The sequence below is a fragment of the Symsagittifera roscoffensis genome, chromosome 4 (assembly GCF_963678635.1).
Source record: "Symsagittifera roscoffensis chromosome 4, txSymRosc1.1, whole genome shotgun sequence".
Taxonomy (NCBI): domain Eukaryota; kingdom Metazoa; phylum Xenacoelomorpha; order Acoela; family Convolutidae; genus Symsagittifera; species Symsagittifera roscoffensis.
The window spans coordinates 46,363,271-46,384,934 of NC_087065.1; the positions used below are offsets into that span (position 1 = coordinate 46,363,271).

Genomic DNA, 21,664 nt, shown 5'->3' on the forward strand with positions numbered 1-21,664 from the left:
GCAAATTGAACAAAATTTTTTAAAAAAATGACTTTAAAAACCCCAAAAAAAAAAAGTTTTCAGGATTTTTTCAAGTTCGATTTGCAAAAAATTTTGCATTGTTTTTTGAAATTTTGATTCCCAAAATGGCGCTAGAAAATCAAAAAACAAAATTAACTTGCTTAAAGCGGAGGTGTTGCGGCTTAAATTAGGCATAAAAAAGTTTTTGTAAGCTGCTCGCTTTATTGGCTCAAAACTGGACTTATAAATCAAAAAATCTCAACCAGTTTTTTTCAACACTGATAAACTTTTTTGAAATTTTTTTTAATGTAGTTCAAATCACGGTTGAAAGGACTTCAATTTGATGTATCATGCCATCCATTACCACATTTTTTGAGGTACCTGTTTTTGAGTGGAAAACATAGCAGAAAAAAATAATAAACACAAATTACTCCCTATTTTTCAAATGGTCGGATCAGCAACCCAAAAGCAGGAAAATCATACCAAAATTGACAGTTTTTTTCTGCAAAAAACAGAAATTAGCCTATTTCTAGATGACACGCTAGATAGTGTTTGTGTGTGTTGCGGGGGGATGAAATTGAAAAAAAATTGAAATCCTTTCTCACGTCATAACAAAATGCTTGATTTTAAACTGCAGTAAGCAATAAAGTGGTCTCATTTAACCTCGATTGTGAATCATGTTTTTTGGCCGCAGACAAAAAAATTGTCAAAAGTTGCATATTTCAGTTCCCCTGTTCAGTAGAAATGAAATCTGATGTCTTTGATAATTCTTCTCTGTGGTTTTTTGACATGATTCACAACGGCAGCTGAAATATACCGTGCTATATAAAGTTAATACTTCAGATTGATTGAGTTGCTGAGAGTTGTGCGGGTTGTCTAAGATGCACTGATTGAGTTGTGCGGGTTTGCCTAAGAAAAAGTTTCTAAGAAAAAGTGTCGAACTGGGTTACATAAAATCGACTTTTTACTAGTTGAAAACCTGAATAAAAATCTATTGCAATGTTAGTTTTGGCAATGCGGGTAACATCTATGGCAATTTTCGCTGGCCGTTATTTTGCCTACGCATTATAACCAAGCGATTTTTGTTACTTCTGACATCTAAATCAAATTTATGGCCGGCGCTTGAAAGCAATATCCACTAATTAATTGAAGTTCAGTCATGAAAACGAAATAAAATTCTGATACATCGGGTTGTCAGGCATCAAAACCGAAGGGGTGACATTAATGCGAGGTAATAATATTTTAACCGAATATTTTAATTGTCTTAGTACAAATAAAATGTCATCATTTCATTTGCTTGTCGACCCTTTGGCTTACTATCATAGCCCTCAACCCATATACCGTCTGTGACGAACTTTGGTTTGTTCCTGCTGCAACAAACAGCAGGGAAACTTGAACCGAGTTATTCAAATGAAAATGTAATTTAATCGTTTGTTCTTGTTTAGTACAACAACAGAAGGCATTATAAAAAATATCCCGAAAAAAGCCCACTCGAGTTTCAGAGCCCACTCGGATGTGAAATACGTGTCAAATGAGGAGAATTTTTTGGTATTCAGTTTTAAAACAGCCATTTAATCTGAAAATTCAAAAACTAAAAAATAAACAATTTCTATTGATTTTGTTAATTAATGATGGCAAGAGGATCTGTAGCGCCTACAATGATCAAAGCCACATCGACACGAAACCATAATCAGAAAACTTCTCAAATATGGGGACGACTAAAATCATCCGTGTCGACTTACTCTTCCAAATTAAAAGGTCAAATAAAAAATAGAAAAACCAAATTGATTAACCAGTCTATAAACAGCGAAGCCAAGGAATACCTTTATTGGAGTTTTATTATTGCTATGGCTAGTCTATACAATATGTGGGCAATACCGTTACGTTGGGCTTTTCAACTTGACGACTCAAAGCCCTGGATTTATACCAATAAAAACTTTTGGATGCCTCTTGATTATGTTTTTGACTTGGTTTTCGTTTTCGACACTTTTCTAATTGCGCCCAAAATCCAAATTGTTAAAGATGGTTCGGTAGTAGCGGATGCCAAGCAATTGAGGACCGAATTTTTTGGTGGTCGCCGGTTTAAATTCGATGTGATCGCAATCTTACCTTTCGACTTTTTATTTTTGTTATTTGACTGGCATAATGGCTGGTCTCAACTTCTGCGAATTAATCGATTCTTTAAAAATAGCGGATATTTTAACTTTTTGAACAAATGTGAACAACTTTTACCCAACCCTTACGTGTTCAGGATCACAAAAACACTCATTAATTTGCTTTACGTGATCCATATAACTACTTGTCTGTACTTCGCAATGTCTACATTCAGCGGAATCGGTTCAAATTCTTGGGCTTATGACGGAAAAATTGAAACCAAATTTGTTTCGGCTTATATTCGATGTTTTTATTGGGCTCTGAAAACGGTTACATCTATTGGAAACGAGAAAATACCAACTACGAGATCCGAAATTGTCTTCAGTATGATGAACTATTTAGGTGAGATGAACTAATATGGCTCAATAAACAAAAGGTTCTCTAACGGGACTCAAGCAACTGTCTATCGTTTCAGTTGGTGTGTTCTTTTTCGCCGTTGTGATTGGCCAGATGCGAGAAGTTTTAGAAGCAGCTTCTGCCAATCAGGAGACGTTTAGAAGGAGGATGGAAGATACGATAGCTTATTTGGAGAGACGGAAACTACCAGGTAACTTAAGGGCTTCCTTTTTTGTCGGAAGAGTTCACGTGGGTGTCCCAAACATTTTGTAATTTTAACTGAAGTCACCTTATTTTTCCATCAATAAATCCACCGAGAGTGTTCTCCAGATTTGATGAAAGACATCAACTTGCTTAATGTGCATAGAAAGCAAGAAGAGGATTATTTTTACGATTATTTCTTGTTTTTTTTTGTCTGTAAGATTGTTTAATTGTCTGTAAGATCATTTAAATTAACATGTACGGAATTCAGATCATTGAATTTTTTGGAGAAAATGTGATTTTTAAATACATTATCTACCGACTGGACTGTTTTCAGACCACGTGATCAGACGTGCGCGAATGTGGTTCGAATACATTTGGAGTACACAGAGGATGTTGGATGAGAATGAGGCGCTGAATGTGTTGCCTCTCAAAATGAAGATGGAGCTGGCATACAATGTACACAAAAAGACACTCAACAAGGTAATAAAAACTCCTCAATAGTCCTCTTAAATGAACATTATCGTGAGCAATCATGACTCTTTAAGCAATGAAACTTCTAAGAAATAATGAACACTTTTGTTTTTATCAAAATGAAGCAAAAACCAAACATTCAAAAAAGCATTACGACCAAACTGGGAGCATTGTTGTAGCTACCGTTACGGTTGTTTGACGGAAAAAACAAGGCATCAGTTTCATAATGCAACGTGATCGACGATCACAATTTGGGCTTTTTCCAGTTTCCTACACCCTCGAAAAAATACAACATAAAATTGTTCCTTTGATCACGCTAACACGTTTTCATGAAGTTATTGCGAAAAACAAACGTAGTTTTGTTGTTTTTTTAAGGGGCTCTACTGTCCAAACTGTGCATTTTGTGAAATACGAACGGATTCCGCAACAGGCCATAATAAGATTTTCGGGTCATTTGCAACATGGTTACTTTTCTTCCATCTTCTTTTCTATTTTGGATTCCACAAACAAATGGCTTAAACACTGTATCACTCAAAATTGCTCGTTAGCGAAATTGCACAATCCGCAACAGTAATCCGGAACAGTTTCTGGAATCCACAAACAAATAATAAAATATAGATTGTTATAATTGTTAGCTAATTTAAAAATAATCCGCATTTTGCGGAAACCAGTATTATATATAGTTACGTCCAGAAAGTACAATTTCAAATTAATTGTTTTTTTGTGGGTCATAAGCAAAACTATCCAACAGTTCAATCTCATTTGCTGCCAACAGTTTCAACTCACTAGCTAAATCTCAAACTCTGAAAGAATGAATCCCTTTCCGATCTCAAACACTGAAAGAATGAAAACAAACTGAGGTAAACTATTTCATTGGTTTGAATGCTGAACTAATAATAGTTTCACTTTTTCTTAACAGTACAGGGGCAATCCACAATTTTACTTAAACAATGATTTCGGATTTTGTTGAAGGAAATTTGTTATTGGCTTCCAATAGCAATAGTATTTTTTCGCTTTTAAATTCTACAATTATTAGATTGTACGCTATAGATCTAAATTGTTCACACAAGGACTGGTTCAATTCAGTATTACAAACAAATCTACGTTCAGTTTTTTGGTGGAATTTGTTTACATTTGCAGAATCGTTTGGTGGAATTTGTTTACATTTGCAGAAGATTTTTATTAATGGAATCCACTTAAATTTTGGAACATGTATAGAAATTTTTCCGTCCGTGGAATCCGGAACAAAAAGACATCAAATTGTGAGCTTTTCCAGTGCACATTTTGACTTCGTAATAGCAGGGCAATGCTCTCTCGTCGATCATAGGGCGCCTCAAACATCCGACGTTTCGATTGAGAGGCGACGACACATCGACCGCTTCACCACTGCTTTTCTATATATTTTTTTTTGGATTTTTTTTCAGTACGTCATCTACGGTTCATAAGTTCTATTAAAAAACGCTTTCAACCCTGATTTGTGTTTTGAGTAGATAATATTAGTCAATTTCTGAAGTTGAACATCAGGACGCAACTAATTGAAGAAAAATCTATATATTTATGTTTATTTCGTTATTTTTTATTCAATTTATTTTCATCAAAAAATGTGGTCCTTGTTACGTTCTGAGCTTTTTGCAAGCAACATGCTACCCTCATTGGTGCGAGTTGCAATCATTGGAAATGGGGAAAAACTTTGTCTTTGGGTGTGTTTTCATTTTTTCTTTTTTCTAAATTTCATGCAAAATCAGGCACCACAAATAATTGTCGGAATGGATCGATTGATAGATCATATTAGAGTTTTTTCAATTATAATTCGAACAACAATAAACAATTTTCAAAAGGTGGTCCCAGCGTTGAGAAAACCCGGTTTGAAATTTTAATGAGTTTTAGTTTGATTTCGAGCTTTTAAAGCAATTGAGTAACCTTTGTTATATAAAAACTGGCGCTTCTGTGGCGATTATGGTTTTCGGAAAAAAACATTCATGTTTTTTGGTTGTATAATTTTGGACGACAACTGTTTTCAGTTACACCTAAAACAGTAACTTTCTACGCATTTGCAAGGTTCTCTCATGACATCACTCATCACATCACGCACAAAAATCACGCACATCACCCATTTAATTTGATGGGAAAAATGTAGTTTTTTTATGAATCGGCTTAGCTTAGAAATATAAATGTGTTATACAGGTGAGTATCTTCCAAGGATGTGACAAGCAGTTGCTAAAAGATTTGGTACTGAGGCTGCAGCCGGAATTGTTTCTGCCAGGTGACTTCGTCTGCAAGAAGGGAGAAATTGGCAGGGAAATGTACATCATCACGCATGGAATAGTACAGGTTTTACGGATCAACGGTTAAACTTAAACAGAGTATTGCATTATCGAAAGAACTTGCTCGTTCAGCTCTGCCAACAACGACTGATGGGCCTCTTTAAGCAGCGGGCGGGCATTGATCAATGTATGCCAGATACCAATACCGAATTTAGGGAGGTGGGGGGAGGGGGGTTTCTCTTCAGGGATTCGACCCCCTTTGTACTATTTTGAGATATCCATTTTGGATGACTGACCTGTAGTATTGCGAAATACTACACACACAAAAGACCATTGTCTTAATTGTTTATTTAACGACCCAATTCTAAATTGGAGCGTGCCATTTAAATTAAAGCCTCTTTTCACTAAATCAGATATTGACTGATTTACTCTTATTAGGACTATAAAATCTTGTTTTGAAAATCCACTCCTTTTTAAATACTTGTCCAATTTTTCTCATTTTTTCGTGCTCAATATTTTAAAAGGGCGGCGATTATTTTTACGTCCCTTTTAACTTAACTTGAAACAAACTGGATAAACATTTCGCAGTCTTGCCGGCTGCACTGAAATTCTCCTTGCTTTGATTAAGCAGAGATGCACCTGCAATATGATGCATCAGAGAGAGTAATATGAATTTTTAATCAGACAAACTGAAGGCTGCGGTTTTTATCAAAGTGGACTAATAAGTTGAAGATATTTGATTTGAAAAAATCAAACAAAAACTAGTTGAAAATTCCCTTATTAAAAAGGGAGAACAAAGGAGCAGGTGAAACCTGAATAATTAAAGATTGAATCAGCCGCCGGTTTATGCTTACGAGCAAAAGGACTGGCCTGAAAACTTCAGTGTTTCATTTTGCTCAGTCAGCAGCAAGTCATTTCTCTTCAGTCAGTTCTTTTAAAAATAAATAATTTTTCTTTTCTGCCCTAACACTAAAATTAATCTAGCCCTTTTCATTTATAAAAAGAGAATAAATTCTCAGTTTAAGTTTGATTTGAAAAATTATAAATCGAGATACTCGAGATACGCACCCCCGAGGAAGTCTGGACTACAAGTACCCAAAGGACTACGGCAAGACGATTCAGACGACACAACCAGAAGTGCTGACTTGGACAAACATCAAGGGCAACCATACATACTAATCAGCCACCGATCTTAGTAAGAAGATAAAAAATTGATGAACAACATAAGATTAGCTCAACCTCCCCTCATAGGTATATTTCTTTAAGCTGTTCGATTCGTTTATATAATCTAATAACCCAGTGCTTTGTAATTAACCAACTAATTAATTCATACCTTTTCTAACTATTGTTTCTACTCTACTTTTTGTCAAGACAATTTGACGATCTAAGGTGAGACTTATAATTTAGGATAAAATTACTAAGCATTCAACCAGCAATGAGCGCTTAGTAAAACTGGTGCGACCGCAGCAGAGAACTACTCCTTAAGAAATTCTTTTTCCAACAAACTAGAAACAGCTTTTAAAATTCAAAAAAATATATTAATATTAGGATCTGTGAGTATTTGTCAGATTAGTTTCCAACCTCAAAAAGCCAGAGACAATGGGTATCTTTCGATAGAAACACAATTTCATTGTCTTCTACTTGACAGATATTCCTGGTAGGGTTCTTGCGAAATGCATCCCCTGCGCTAACAGTCGCCCACGATATCCCTCCATCTCGAGGTCTATTAGACGGCTTTCTAACTGTCATTAGCTCATGAACTTAACTATTATCTATTATTATAATAATATATAAAATTTCTGAAAGAATCGTTCTCTGCCTAAGTTCGCTAGTAAGATATACCCGTTTTGTCCAGTAATCCACTAAAGTTTTGCCGAAACTTCAGTATAAAGTTATCATCACTAAAATTAACGAAATTCTGTATTAAACTAAAGTGCTCAAAAACTTATTAAATATCTTCATTTATTTTTTCGAGGGGGTTAAGTGGTCATATGTGCGATCTAAGAGTACCCTAAATTGTATGATAAATTGAAATCTTCATCACATTATCTCAAACCATCCACGGTTGTTGCTATTTATCCTAATCCTTCATCAATTCTCGAGGCTTATCCTCAAATTTTCTTAAACTTTTTTTAATTCTAACCACCTTAACGTAACTTAAACCTAAATCATCCATCAGTAAAACTACCAACTACTGAAACTAAGGAAAAAAATAACAAAAACCACGAAGGAAGGAACGGATTTGGGTGTTTTTTAATAAATCATTAGTTTTTTTTAACGCAGTTTAAATATACACCTAATTAACAATAAGATTACGCACTAAAACCAATCTTAAACGTTAACCACATAACACCAAACACCAAGTTTTAGTTTCAGCACAAAAATATCAGGTTTCACAACAAAAACTAAGTTTAAAACACTGACACATCCACTTTATATTGATAAAATAGGTTTCATATGATAGCATAAGCACTAAAAAATTGATTTTTACCAGCCAAAATTTTTGGTTTCAGTTTAGGTTTCAGTTATAGGGTCAAACGTTTCAGTTAAAATAAGTATAGTTTCCGGTCAAAATTTCATATTTCTGTAAACGGATTCGGGTAAAACAGCAAAAATTGAACTAGTCAAACCCAAATTTGGATACCATAAGTCAAAAACCTGGTCTTGAATGGTACGTTTTTGTTAGTTTCAGGTTTCAGAACACAAAAATTGAGTTTTTGGTCTCAAAATTGAGCTCCGAACGCCGAATTTTGACTTTCTAGAGAAAACTAACGGTGTTAAAACCCACCAAACCAATTGTAAATTTTGGTTCCTAAGGCTGAAACGTACGTTTCAGAATTGGTGTTTTTGGTTTCAGACCCAAAAATCTTGCTTCCCGAGAAAAATTTTTGTGAAATATTGAAAGATAATAAGAATCTTTAATGCACTAACAAATTTTTAAACTCAAAAAACTTCTAGAAGGTGTTAGTTTGAGCCCTCAAACTTATAGTTTCAGAAAACTAAAATCGTCGTTTTAGGCTAAAATTTTCATCTTTTTGGCAATTTTATTGCTGGAATAGAAATATATTAGAGAGACCAACCTAAATTTTCAATCTCAAAACTCTAAAACCAAGTGGTCAAACCATAGTTTCAGTTCTAGAAATCATAGTTTCAGCCGCAAAAACTTAGGTTTTCGCAAACAAATTTTTGATTTTGAAGTTACAAACCTGTTCAAAATTCTAATTTACACTAGACCAGCTATCAAAAACAAACTTTTTATTTTCATGCACCGAGTTTGAGAGAGTTTAAGAGTTTCAGGTTTGAGTTTTCAAAAACTAAGTTTAAGATATCAAAAGATTCGGTTTTCTCGAATTTTTTTGCAAGATAAAGCAAAAACCAGATATGATAAAGCGTATAGAAAATTTTAAGATTAAAAAAAACTCAACTTCAGCTACCATAGTTTCAGGTTTCAGATTATCGTTTCAGTCAAAAAATTTTCTAAAAATTTTTAACCAAAAATTAAGTTTTGAACCAATAATAACCAATAAAGGCATATAGTTATATTGTCAACCATACCATAGCATCAACAAAACTTCACTTGAACAAAGTTTCAGGTTTCAGTTAAGGTTTCAGCGAATACAATACTTGTAAAACTTAGAAAAATATTTAGAAAAATTTTTTTTCCAAAGAAATTTTTTTTATTTCCTTATCTTATTATTAATAACCTTTGTTAATATTCAATAATTCCTAAGAGGTTTTCATTACTCTAAGACATACTAATCAAATAGTACAACTTGGCTTAAGAAAAAGAAAACAAACATCGTGAAATTAATGTCAACACATTTTAAAATTGACGTCAGTACAATAAATTTAAAACTCAAGTTAGGAAATAAAGTCTCTAACATCATATGTTATATCACTAACACGGAAAAAGATCATATTAGTATACTAGCAAAACACCCTAACGAAGATAAACACGAATTATACGTCTTCTTTTGACGATATACTCCAGAAATTGACACAATTCTTCAGCAAATAAAAATACCAAATAATATAATTTATAAACCGCAAGTACGATTAATTGCTTCACTCCCGATTGCTTTTTGATATCATAATATACCCAAGCATAGAACTACTTGCATTTTAATCATTTTTTTTAAAGAAACACAAATTTTTCCTTAAACAAAAATTAAATCATAACAAGTTCATAAAAAAAATTTAAATATTTTTTATATTGTTTATCATTCCCTAGATAAATATTTATGTCCCTAAAAGGATGTAAAATGCTATGACCAACTTTTATCAAGTAAATACAACAGCATTTATTTTAAAACTAAAATTAAAAAATAAATCCACAAAAATTATTTGGTATATCACCAATATCCAAAAAGATCAAATCACAATTTTGTCCAAACACCCACACAAAAATATTCACGAATTAACCATTCTTTCCAGCAGCAATACCCTAGAGATAACTTCTATCTTAAAAAAGCTTAATCAGCCCATTAGCACTATTGATCTATCTAACAAAAATTCGTATTCATTGAAACCAGCAAACTTCATTGTAACTTTATTTAACTTTATTGTAACTTTATTCTAACAATTATTTCAGTCCGTACAATTGATCAGTACACAACACATCCAAACCTTTTATATATTGTTAACAAAACATTGAGTGAATTAAACAAAGATGGCAAATGTAGTAGCATACCCAGATTTAGCTCTCGAAAAGTTTACCGGCTTAGATCCGAATGAAGATGCAAGAGATTTTCTTGATATAGTAGAGAAAAAGATAGCATTTTCCCTAGGCACTAGACCAGGAGACGCAGGTGACGAACAAGACGCATATGATAACAGACAAAGAGCCTTATTTGGTTCAATATTAAGAGGCCCAGCCGCTCAATGGTATCAGGGATTAGCAGCAAACTTACCTTGGAATGAGATAAGAGATCAATTCATAGATAGATTCACTGATGATAAGGATAAGTATAGGAGACGAATAGAAGCAGAAAACATAAAAAGACAACCTAATGAATTCATTAAAAGCTACATACATAGATTAAGCACCGCAGTAGACCGTGGATGGCCTAATCCAACTTTTAATGATGATCAAAGAACAGCAAAGAAAATGGAATTCTTTGTACGCGGCTTAAGCCCGCCAGGCTTGAAACAAAAGGCTCATCAATTCCTAATTGATAATCCACCCGCAACATGGCAACAATTAAAAGATCATATTGCAACAAAAGACTTAAGTAGTGATTTTACTGGAACAGCCTCAAGTAGTGTTGATAATAAGTTGGAGATAGAAGGAATAAAGGATCAACTTAAAGAGTTAACAGGACTAATGAAGGATCATAAAATAAACGCAGCTTATACCCCAAAGGAGCATAGAAACAAACAAAACAACCCAATGTTTTGCAACTGGTGTTGTATGTCAGGCCATACGATAAGACATTGCTTTAAATATAATGATCAACAGGAGCAAAATTATGACTCGCTTCAATTAAGAGAGAACTCAAACAGAAGTTACCATAACTATAGCAAGAGTAGGTCAAGAGTAGACAACAATTTCAATGACATAAACTCTCAGCAAGAGTTCAGGCACTTTTCAAACTTCAATGAAAGTTCTCAATCGCGTGACAGGTCGAACAGTAAGAAACACTTCAACGAAAATAACGATTATCATTCACCTTACCAGATCCACAACTTTAGTGATGATGACATTCCAGGAGACTATACCGACAATGAGTGTGAACTTGCTAATTTAAACTAGATCAGTCTCCGTCTGAACCAAAAATACAATTATATATTAATTTATACCAACATCCCGTCGGAGACAAAAATAAAAATAACGGTCTGGAAACTCAATTTCTACTAGACACTGGAGCAACATGTTCGCTTATTAATTTTGACAGTTATGAACAATTTTGTAAAATACAGCCTCTACAGTTGAATAAATCTAGATCAAACACAGTTGCTGTGAATGGAGAAAAACTTAAACTTATAGGTTATACTAATTTTGAATCAACTTTTGGTACAAACTCTGATAATCCGGTAAAAATTAAAGCATGGATTTCAGCCAAGAATTGCTGCGATCTAAATATATTAGGAATGGATTTCATTTGTCACAACATTAAATCAATAAACTTTCCAAATTTGAACTTAGAATTAAAAAAATACCCATATATAACAGTTCCTATCATTATTATAAGAAGCAAAAGTTATCCATATCTAAGTTTTTATCAAAATGTACTTCTTGATAAAAATATAACTATTGCACCAAAATCATCCCGCGTAATTTCAGTTTCTCCAGCAGGCATAGTTTTCAAAGCAGGAACATCGTTTAGAATTGATAAGTCCTTAGAACAAAAAGGCATTAATGCAAAAAGCACTTATTGTAGGAATGAAATTAAGTCAATGCCTATCGTACTTAAAAACTCCAGATTATCAAAAGTAGATATAAACAAAGGTGTAATAGGCCAAACGTTTGAAAACATAGAAATAAAATAAACCCATTTCTTCCTGCTTTAAATTATTCATAAATGTGAAGTTTTCGTCAAAGCTTTTATAACGCTTTAACTTTGTTATTTTACCTAACGTTTTGTATACTGAGCAGTAAATCTAATTTAATCTTACTAAAAAATAAGATTACGAGTATTATCCAACAAATATACTACAATGAATAGCGGTTCTGTATGACACCTAAGGGGATATGCCAAAATGCATGAACACGGATTTAATTCTTAACCGAGATCGAAAACAGTCAAGTACGCTTACAATTTTGGACCATCCTCAGAATCAAATAAAGATAGAGGGATCGGAAGCCAATGGCTCAGACAAAAAAAAGTTTTTCGACTTCAATATATTTGCAAAAAAACTGCAAAAGGCCAGGAGTTTCAAATATTACAGTGTTACGAGTCTATAATGAATTCATTTTCAGGCGGTTTTATTAACTGAAAATTCAGTATTAAACTTAAGGGAATGTCAAATTACCCTACGTGCAATAACGAGAATTAATAGAGTGAAACCTTTGATGAAAGAACTAGCCAATGTAAGGTTGTAACAAACTCATTCTGCGAAGTTAATTTGCACCATCGGATTCCTCTTAGGGCCCAAGTAGGGACCGATGACAATAATTATCATCTTTGTAGTTTTCAAGTTACAAAATGCAAACTAGAAGAAATTCATCAAAAAGGGAGATATCACCTCCTTTCTTCTCAACACATTGATAAAAATTTTCATCAATATTCTTTATCAAAAAATGGGCGAACAACGTTTTTCGACCCGACCCGCCGCAGATTTATGCCAGCATTTGTTGGTGGCTTCATGTAGCCTTTTTAAAATTATGGTACCATATTCTTTCAACAACGCAAGTGCTTGTTGGTGGCTGTATGCAGCCTTTGAGACTCTTATGATTCACTCCTCACAATTTGGCCAAAATATCAATTCGGTAGCCCAAAATCCACAACATGCAGGCATTTAAACCCTTAAAAACAACAAATTTTCAGAAGCAACACTTTGAAAATTGGACCACATCATCCTTAAGATTGTTTACGTTAAATTTTTGCATCATAAAGTTCAGGATGACTTTCTGTACTAAAGATGTGAACATGGATTGGTGCAGGTGATTAAAACCGAAGAAGAATTATTACAGTTATCTTATCGAATATTATACCGTTTGTAATTAGTCTTCAACTTTTCTTACCCTTGATATTTCAGTTTTTTTTTCTTCCTTAATCAAATTTTTTCATTATCTTATCAGAAAATGAAACTAAGATTCCTGGTTATAACAAAAATGCTGTCAAATGAAATATTGTATATGTTTATACATGCCTTACAATTTTACAACTTTCTATTCGCTAATATTTGCATCTAGTAAATCCTAACCCAAGTTTATAGCCGTATAACTTGTTAGGGACCCCATGGTAAGCCTGTGGATGACCCCAGGTGGACATAAATTTAAGATTAGGGGTTAATTAATGCCCAAATTTCCATTTTTTGCTTTAACTTCATAAGTTTAATATCTGAGCTTAACTCAGTGTTGTAAAGTGCTTTATTCCTGTGGTTATTAAACACCATGATCGTCTTTCTTGATTTGTATTTCTGTGGTTATTAAACACCATGATCGTCTTTCTTGATTTGTATTTCTGTGGTTAATAAACACCATGATCGTCTTTCTTCATTTGTTTTCCGTGGTGGGTTTGTGTGAAACCACAAGATTATATTTTCCACCTTTTATATATATATATATATATATACAATTTTACACTTTGTCCTTCATCGTTCAAACATTTGATAATTAGCCTTAATATCCAAATGTAATTCGGGATTTTGAATATTTGGTTATTTTATATTGATGTTTAGCAAAATGGAATACGACCCAATTTTAAACTGGAATTGCAGAAACGCAGACCCAGCACCAGAGGAGTTCAAAAGAAAGCTGCCCCTCAGGAAGAAACAACGGAAACCTCTAGCAGTTCAATCTTTGTCAATAGACGACGGGTTAAATAAGAACCCTCGCAATTTTCCTAGTTTAACCCAAAGATTGGAACTGCAGAAGTGCAGAGAAACCAAGTTGGATACGGAAAATCCAAAATATATAACGAGTTTAAAGTACTCAATAAAGGAAAATTATAACAGATGGAAACTGCCATCGTTCATTGAAGTCGCCAACTCAACGACAATGGAAAAGGCGATGATGCCTATCGATTTCATAACTCAGCCAGAAGTGGTTATAAAGAACGAAAACAACTTCTGGAAATTAAAGAAGAGGGAGGAACAAGGCTACATCCTCAAGGCAGGAGGCACGCAAGTCACCATCCCGTTTGAGGGAATAACTGCTTTTCCGAACCAGGTAAAAAACAGACACAGACAGGAAGAACAGGACGACAATCAAGAACTTACGGACGGAATGAGCAGACTACGAATCAAGAACAAAATCAAAAAGAAGAAAATCGTGAAGTTGCAACAAAAACTCGAGGCTTCACAAAGGAAGATAGCGATCCTCAGATCATACAACGTGGAGCTTGAATTCGGAAGGAAGCTCTAGATAAAACCTAACTTATCTTTATAACTTTTTCGTTTGATGTTCTCTTTAAATTTTATAACTATAGTATTTAATCATTAAAGTGTTTAAATTTTCACCATGGTAACTGTAAGAATCGAACAGCTTAATTTTCTAAAAAAAGGGGTGAGTTGTAGTATTGCGAAATACTACACACACAAAAGACCATTGTCTTAATTGTTTATTTAACGACCCAATTCTAAATTGGAGCGTGCCATTTAAATTAAAGCCTCTTTTCACTAAATCAGATATTGACTGATTTACTCTTATTAGGACTATAAAATCTTGTTTTGAAAATCCACTCCTTTTTAAATACTTGTCCAATTTTTCTCATTTTTTCGTGCTCAATATTTTAAAAGGGCGGCGATTATTTTTACGTCCCTTTTAACTTAACTTGAAACAAACTGGATAAACATTTCGCAGTCTTGCCGGCTGCACTGAAATTCTCCTTGCTTTGATTAAGCAGAGATGCACCTGCAATATGATGCATCAGAGAGAGTAATATGAATTTTTAATCAGACAAACTGAAGGCTGCGGTTTTTATCAAAGTGGACTAATAAGTTGAAGATATTTGATTTGAAAAAATCAAACAAAAACTAGTTGAAAATTCCCTTATTAAAAAGGGAGAACAAAGGAGCAGGTGAAACCTGAATAATTAAAGATTGAATCAGCCGCCGGTTTATGCTTACGAGCAAAAGGACTGGCCTGAAAACTTCAGTGTTTCATTTTGCTCAGTCAGCAGCAAGTCATTTCTCTTCAGTCAGTTCTTTTAAAAATAAATAATTTTTCTTTTCTGCCCTAACACTAAAATTAATCTAGCCCTTTTCATTTATAAAAAGAGAATAAATTCTCAGTTTAAGTTTGATTTGAAAAATTATAAATCGAGATACTCGAGATACGCACCCCCGAGGAAGTCTGGACTACAAGTACCCAAAGGACTACGGCAAGACGATTCAGACGACACAACCAGAAGTGCTGACTTGGACAAACATCAAGGGCAACCATACATACTAATCAGCCACCGATCTTAGTAAGAAGATAAAAAATTGATGAACAACATAAGATTAGCTCAACCTCCCCTCATAGGTATATTTCTTTAAGCTGTTCGATTCGTTTATATAATCTAATAACCCAGTGCTTTGTAATTAACCAACTAATTAATTCATACCTTTTCTAACTATTGTTTCTACTCTACTTTTTGTCAAGACAATTTGACGATCTAAGGTGAGACTTATAATTTAGGATAAAATTACTAAGCATTCAACCAGCAATGAGCGCTTAGTAAAGACCTTAAAATTTTTCTATATATACACTAATTTTGAGGGGGGAGCGCGCGCCGAAAATACGCAATTTTTTGGTCGAAATTTTCCAAAAAGTGCATAAAAACGCCTTTTTTGTCCTGCTTTTTTGAATAAATTGCCTGCGGCTTAGAAAATCAACTTTGTCCACCTAAAAAAGTCAAGACAAATTTCGAACTTTTTTTTTGAAAATCCCCCCTAGAAATTCATAGATCCGCGCCTGCCAAATACACAAAATTTTGAAAAAAGGTTGATATTTTTTCCAATTTCTCGCCCTCCCTCCGCTTGACACTGCTTTTAAAGATTTTGAAAACATTTTTTTCTTATGAAATCAATGCCGCTTAGAATTGTATAATAGCCCAAAGGTCAGTTATGCGCATTTCGTATATTCGCATGTCTGATGACAAAATCCAAAAACAAAATTCAAGTATGAAAGTTCGTGTCAGAGAGCTGATTTTTGATGATTTCTAAATTTTTTTTTCAGGTTTTGGGCTCCGAGGGAAATGTTATAGTAACTCTACAGCCAGGAAGCATCTTCGGAGAGATTAGTCTGCTAGGTAGAGAACCCTAGATACACTAATTTTGCAAAGACAAAAAATTCGTTTAAGATATCGATTTGGCTCTGGCGCATGAAAATACTTAGTACCAAATCTTTAAAAAAGTCGCCTTTGATTATTGTGTTTGAACCGTCAAAAGGCAAGTTTCAAATCTTGTGGGTATTTTTTTTTATTGAAAAATGTGATGTCTCGAATTTTTGCAGACAATGTAATTGTTCCAACATTGAACAGGAGTGAAACTCGTACTCGGTTGTTTGGAATCACAATGTTCTTGAATATCAAATTCAAACATTTGATGTTTGATAAAAAAAATCCTTTGTTGTTCAGGCATTGGCGGCATGAACAGACGCACTGCAGACGTGTTCAGTCCAGGGTACGCGACTCTGTTCAAACTGGACAAGGAAGACCTGGAGGAGGTGGTGGCCGAGTACCCCGAGGCACAGGTTGCACTGCAGAATAAGGCCGATGAAATCATGCGGGAGAAAGGGGTTGGGGGCGGGGGTGGTGGTGATGGAGGAGGAGGAGGAGGAGATCGAGACCGAAAAGAAACAAAAGACGAAAAAATAGACAAAGACGAAGAGGAAGAAAAAAAAGAAGAAAGGAACAATGACAATATAATTTCAGAGGAATCCGCTGAAACTCATTTTGACTGCACGGGTTCAAACAAAAGTGAAGATCCAATCAATTTTGCTGTTGCAGCGACTGAGGAAACAAAAAACACTGTCAAACGGTCGGAGTTTGAATCTGGCAATAATACAAAAAATGCTTTCGAAGTAATTCTTCATAACCATCAAAAGTGTCCAGATCAAAAAGTTGAGCAAAATGATGGAATGTTAAAAGAGCAAAATCAAATCCATATAAAATCGACGGCCAATGTCGCAACACAACAACAACCAAAAGTTTTGGTCGTTGTTGAAGAAGACTCAATCTCTCTTGATACACCAGTTCAAGATGAAATACATAAAATGCAAGCGGGTAGTAACAATTTAACGCAGTTTATAGAAATTCGGGATGAATATGACGACGAAAGCGACAACTCGACGACAAGAGCCGAAGTGCGAATCGACATTACGTCGCCTGGACCTTCAACATCTGCGCAGGCAGCCATACGACTTGCTCCAGAGAATTTTCAGACGCTAGAAAGTCCACGAATTTCGTCAAGACTTCAACATCAACAATCCGGCTCCAAAGAAGTGAAAAAACTCTTAATTGGTGTAGAGGAAGAAAATTTGCACCCACGAATCCAGAAAATGATCTCACAAGGATCAAATCCAAGCTTAATGGATTTGATTCGGACGGGTCAGCTTATGTACGTTCCAATGAGGTAAGAGAGATTTTGTCACACAAATTGAAAAAAGTTCACTGGAAACTACAATTTTGCAATGATTATGCAGTTAGGCGATTTATTTGGAAAATAACGCACTTTAAAGCTGCTTCTGAGGGCAATGCTTGCAGACTTTTTGTTGAGAGAGTAAGTCAGAAATAAAAAACAATCGGTTTTTGGGGTTTCAGCAGCGTCAACAACAAATCGACAAGCAGCGTAAATCAAGAGTCGAGCGCAGACTTCCTTGCCGACATTCAACGCGACAACAGAGTTCCGGTGATGCACATGAATTCTCGAATCGAGCAATACTTGTCCATTGTAGCCGCCCACAACAACAATACAGAACAAGGGTTGACAACGGACCCCGACTCGCGAAACCCGAGTAGATGCGAGTCACGATCATACTCAGTTATGTCTGATAATCTGTCGCCATGTGACTCGGTATCGAGTGTGAACATACCCGTAAGAAGAATATCGAGCGGACCCGAAAGGTTTGAGGGAAACTCAAATCAGAAAAATAATCCATGAATTGATATTGAATGCTAAAAACGGCGCGCTTTTCTTTGCAAAAATAATGCTATCAGTTTTTCATCGAAAAACAGTGTAAATTTTTCTTTTTCGACATTAACAAAAGCAACACCATTTTTCTTGTGTTGTACTTCAGTTATTTTTTCAAACTTCACGCACTTTTTGCATAATCCTCAGCCATATCACTCATTTTTTTTTTAATTTTTGACCTGCATTGCATTTGATAATTTTGATGTGTTAATCTACTCACGGACAATCTTAGTCTGCCACTTGTGTAATGCCAGCGAGGGATTTTCAGAGTAGAACACTTTGTAGCCGTACTCTTTGGGAATAGAAGCTGCATATGGTTCATCCCACGTCACTTTCACACTTCCTAGTTTAGAAGAGGGCAGCACTTGCACGTTCTGTGGAGCACTCGAATCTAAATTACACGCTCCTCTAATTCAAGTAATTTAGTTTTTTGCAAGAACTTTTATCAAGACCGAGAAATCTATCGATTGCAAGCTCAAAGTTTTCGAAAGTTTTTTTTTGATAAGATTTGGACATTAAAAAAAAACAAAATTCAAGTTTTTCTGAAATGTTTTTTTATCGAATTAGTTTCAAAAGTCAATAATTATGTAACAAATCTTTTAACTATATCACATAGACGGTGCCTTGACTTCTCACTCATAAAAAACTAGCAAAAAGGATATGTGAAACCTTTGTTATGGCAAAGCAAGTCGCAGTACAGACAGCTCGCGTAATTTTTTTTGCCAAAAATTAGTTTTTTTTTGTTGAAAAAAAAATGTTGAAGAAAAGGGCTCTAAATATCAAAGCATTTGAGCATTTACGGTTTTTTTCGTTGCTTATCTGATTAGTGATTTTTGATACCATGGGGAGATTGGATCTCATTTCTAACTGAAAAACCTACGCCAACTTTTCTGTCAATTTTTTGATTTTCATTCAGCTCATGAAAAAATATTGCTGGCCTAAAATCTGGATGTTTCGTTACGTGGATTCAATGAGTAAAAATTGATTTTGAAATCAAAACAAAAAGCTTGTATCAGAGTGAAGCTTTGAACATTCCGCTCAGAATGAAGCTTCGATAATTTTTTGTTCCGAGTTTTGACGAAAATGAGGAATATATATGCTCGGGGTGGTTTTTTAGTCCAACAAATTTTACGAAATTTTGGTCCCTCGTGGGACCAATCTCCTGGTCTGCATGGGCCCAGCCAGTTATGAATTCTCTAATTGTAACCTGCCGTGGGCTTGTATAAACTGCTCGTTCTCTAATTTACACGAGTGGTATATTATCCCGCACTATAAAATCCTTGTAAACTGAATTGAGGCAGCTGTATGGTTTTATTAATTCAATACATGATTCAAATTTCAACACTTGAATTTAAATTTGATCAGCCTAAAATTAAAAGTTTTGCCAATACATAACTTACTAAAAACTATTCGACACCAATTAAATGGCAGCTCAAACATTCAGGGCTTCGCCCTGATATGAGCAGTCATGTTTATTTTTAAAAACTGGTGAAATTTTCAAAATAAAATAACATGATTTCAAATTAATTTTCAAAATCATCTCCAAATGCTGTGTAAAGTACACAGTCATGCATTTAGAGGCTAGCAACATAACAATAGGAGCAAATATCTGGCCTGAATTCATTTTGGAACAGAATCTGAGCCGGATTGAATCCCCACTTACGCGTTAATAGCACAAATGTATCTGCCAAGTTGGCTAAATTTGCATGTTTCAAACCGGGATAAATTTTTGAAATGACGAAAATGATAAAAAAAAAATGAATGAGCAAAATATTTGAAATAATTAGGTATCCAATTAAATTTGGATTGGTACGATTTGACGCATGCGCTACGTTTTAATATAAAACTGGTAACAGTTGCGCAAATTTCAAACATCGATAAAATTTTATAAAATGGTTGGAGGTGAAGTTATCTTATTTTTTTGAGCTTCTATTATCATTGTTTTTCTGATGGTAAAAGAAACTATGTCAAAAATGTTTGCTCAAAGCTAAGATTCTGATGTGATTGAATAAACCATAAACAAGATAAAAAAGATTGCTCAAATCACGACCAAGTCTTAAGTTTTTTGACTGCCTTCTAATGTCTATGAATTAATTTAGATGAACTTTTTTTAAAGTTAAGTTTCGATTTCATTTTGTTTTTCATAAAAACTTTCACAAATCCACACGCAATGTCAAATACCAAACAAGACTAAGTTATGAAATAACCGAGAGATTATCTAAGTTATGATGAGTTATCGCATTTTGAAATCATTATGTATGTTGTCGTGTTGCGCACTCAGACATTTGGGTTCATTAGTTTTAGTGAGTTGTCCAAAAATACCGAAAAGTTGAGATTGCAATCACAGATCAAATAGTCATTGTTTGCAATTATGAGCACTAAATGGGGAGTGAGAGCTGGAAGGATCGAATGCCCGAACGAATACTTTGGTAAGAAATCAGAGATCAGAAAGCATCAGTTCAAGTAAATGAGAGGGGAAATTTGTCAGCTTTGACTATTCAAGATAGGTTGAAATCATTCGTGCATTCAGTCCTTCTGTTATGAAAACAAACAACCTCACCCCCCTGCCCGCTAGTTCACATTTGAACTTAAAAGAAACCCAAGTTGGCGCACTTGTAACTCAAAAGGGATCTGCAGTAACGCTAAATAGAGTGAGTCTCGCTGAAATCCAAACTGGTGTTCAAACCAAGTAATAGGTAGCTTAAGCTCAAGTAGCATCTTCATCATAATCTAGCTAAAAATGGAATTAGTTCAAAACAGACGGGTTTTATGTTTATAAAGCTGCTGAAATCTGAACTCTACAAGCGACAAATCAATCGTAGTTATAGTAAATCGATCAAAAATAAAACGATTGAGATGAAACATGACATGAAAATGAAATTTTTAAAATTTTAAATGTTCTTAGCTAATGTGAAAAGCTTCAAAAATAAATTACTACGAGTTTTTTTTTCATAGTTTGAGCCATGAAAAAAAGTGTTGTCCGCAATTACTGTACTTATATAAATGATTCACTTAATAAGTTTACTGCTATCAAGAAAATCAGCCAACACATTACCGAAACTTCAACCGCCTTGTTCCTCTACTAAACAGGAGGATATATGGGCTAGTTAGGGGTCCCTATACCCACCTCTTTGCCTAAAGAGATAAAACCACCCCCTCACCAAAATACACCCACTTTTGGTCAATTTTTTTTTCTAAGATACCCTTTTTTATCTTAACTTCTAAGGTAGGATAGAGGATACCGTAAAACCTGTTCGGTCAAAACTTTTCAAAATCAACCAAAAAGTTAAGTTTTTTAAAATGAAAATCGCTCAATATTTGAGCCAAACAGGGTCTGTGCAGTTTTTGAGTCAAAAACAAAGTGTGAGAGACATTAGTTCAGAGAGAGTGGGTACATATGTAACTGAAATAAGTTTCATTATTTTTTGAAATTAGTAATATATATATATTTTTCA

General features: G+C 34.4%; 3 protein-coding genes across 13 annotated transcripts in view; 1 reads left to right on the top strand and 2 right to left on the bottom strand.

Annotated features, from left to right (window-relative positions):
• LOC134843793 (uncharacterized) overlaps positions 1 to 21,664 on the bottom strand; it is a 331,722-nt gene that overhangs the window by 214,191 nt on the left and 95,867 nt on the right. The window lies entirely within an intron of this gene.
• Positions 1 to 21,664, bottom strand: part of LOC134844143 (receptor-type tyrosine-protein phosphatase S-like) — a 114,981-nt gene that overhangs the window by 25,106 nt on the left and 68,211 nt on the right. For all 11 annotated transcript variants that reach the window (XM_063860661.1, XM_063860669.1, XM_063860670.1 and 8 more), the window contains one exon: positions 18,430 to 18,600. In XM_063860661.1, the coding sequence (XP_063716731.1) occupies positions 18,430 to 18,600 (171 nt within the window). The remainder of the gene's footprint in view (positions 1 to 18,429; positions 18,601 to 21,664) is intronic.
• Positions 1,944 to 18,179, top strand: LOC134843723 (cyclic nucleotide-gated cation channel beta-3-like). Its single transcript, XM_063859970.1, has 7 exons — positions 1,944 to 2,496; positions 2,570 to 2,701; positions 3,029 to 3,174; positions 5,350 to 5,496; positions 16,255 to 16,327; positions 16,655 to 17,651; positions 17,840 to 18,179. The coding sequence occupies exons 1-7, from the start codon at positions 1,944 to 1,946 to the stop codon at positions 18,177 to 18,179; spliced, it is 2,388 nt and encodes a 795-aa protein (XP_063716040.1).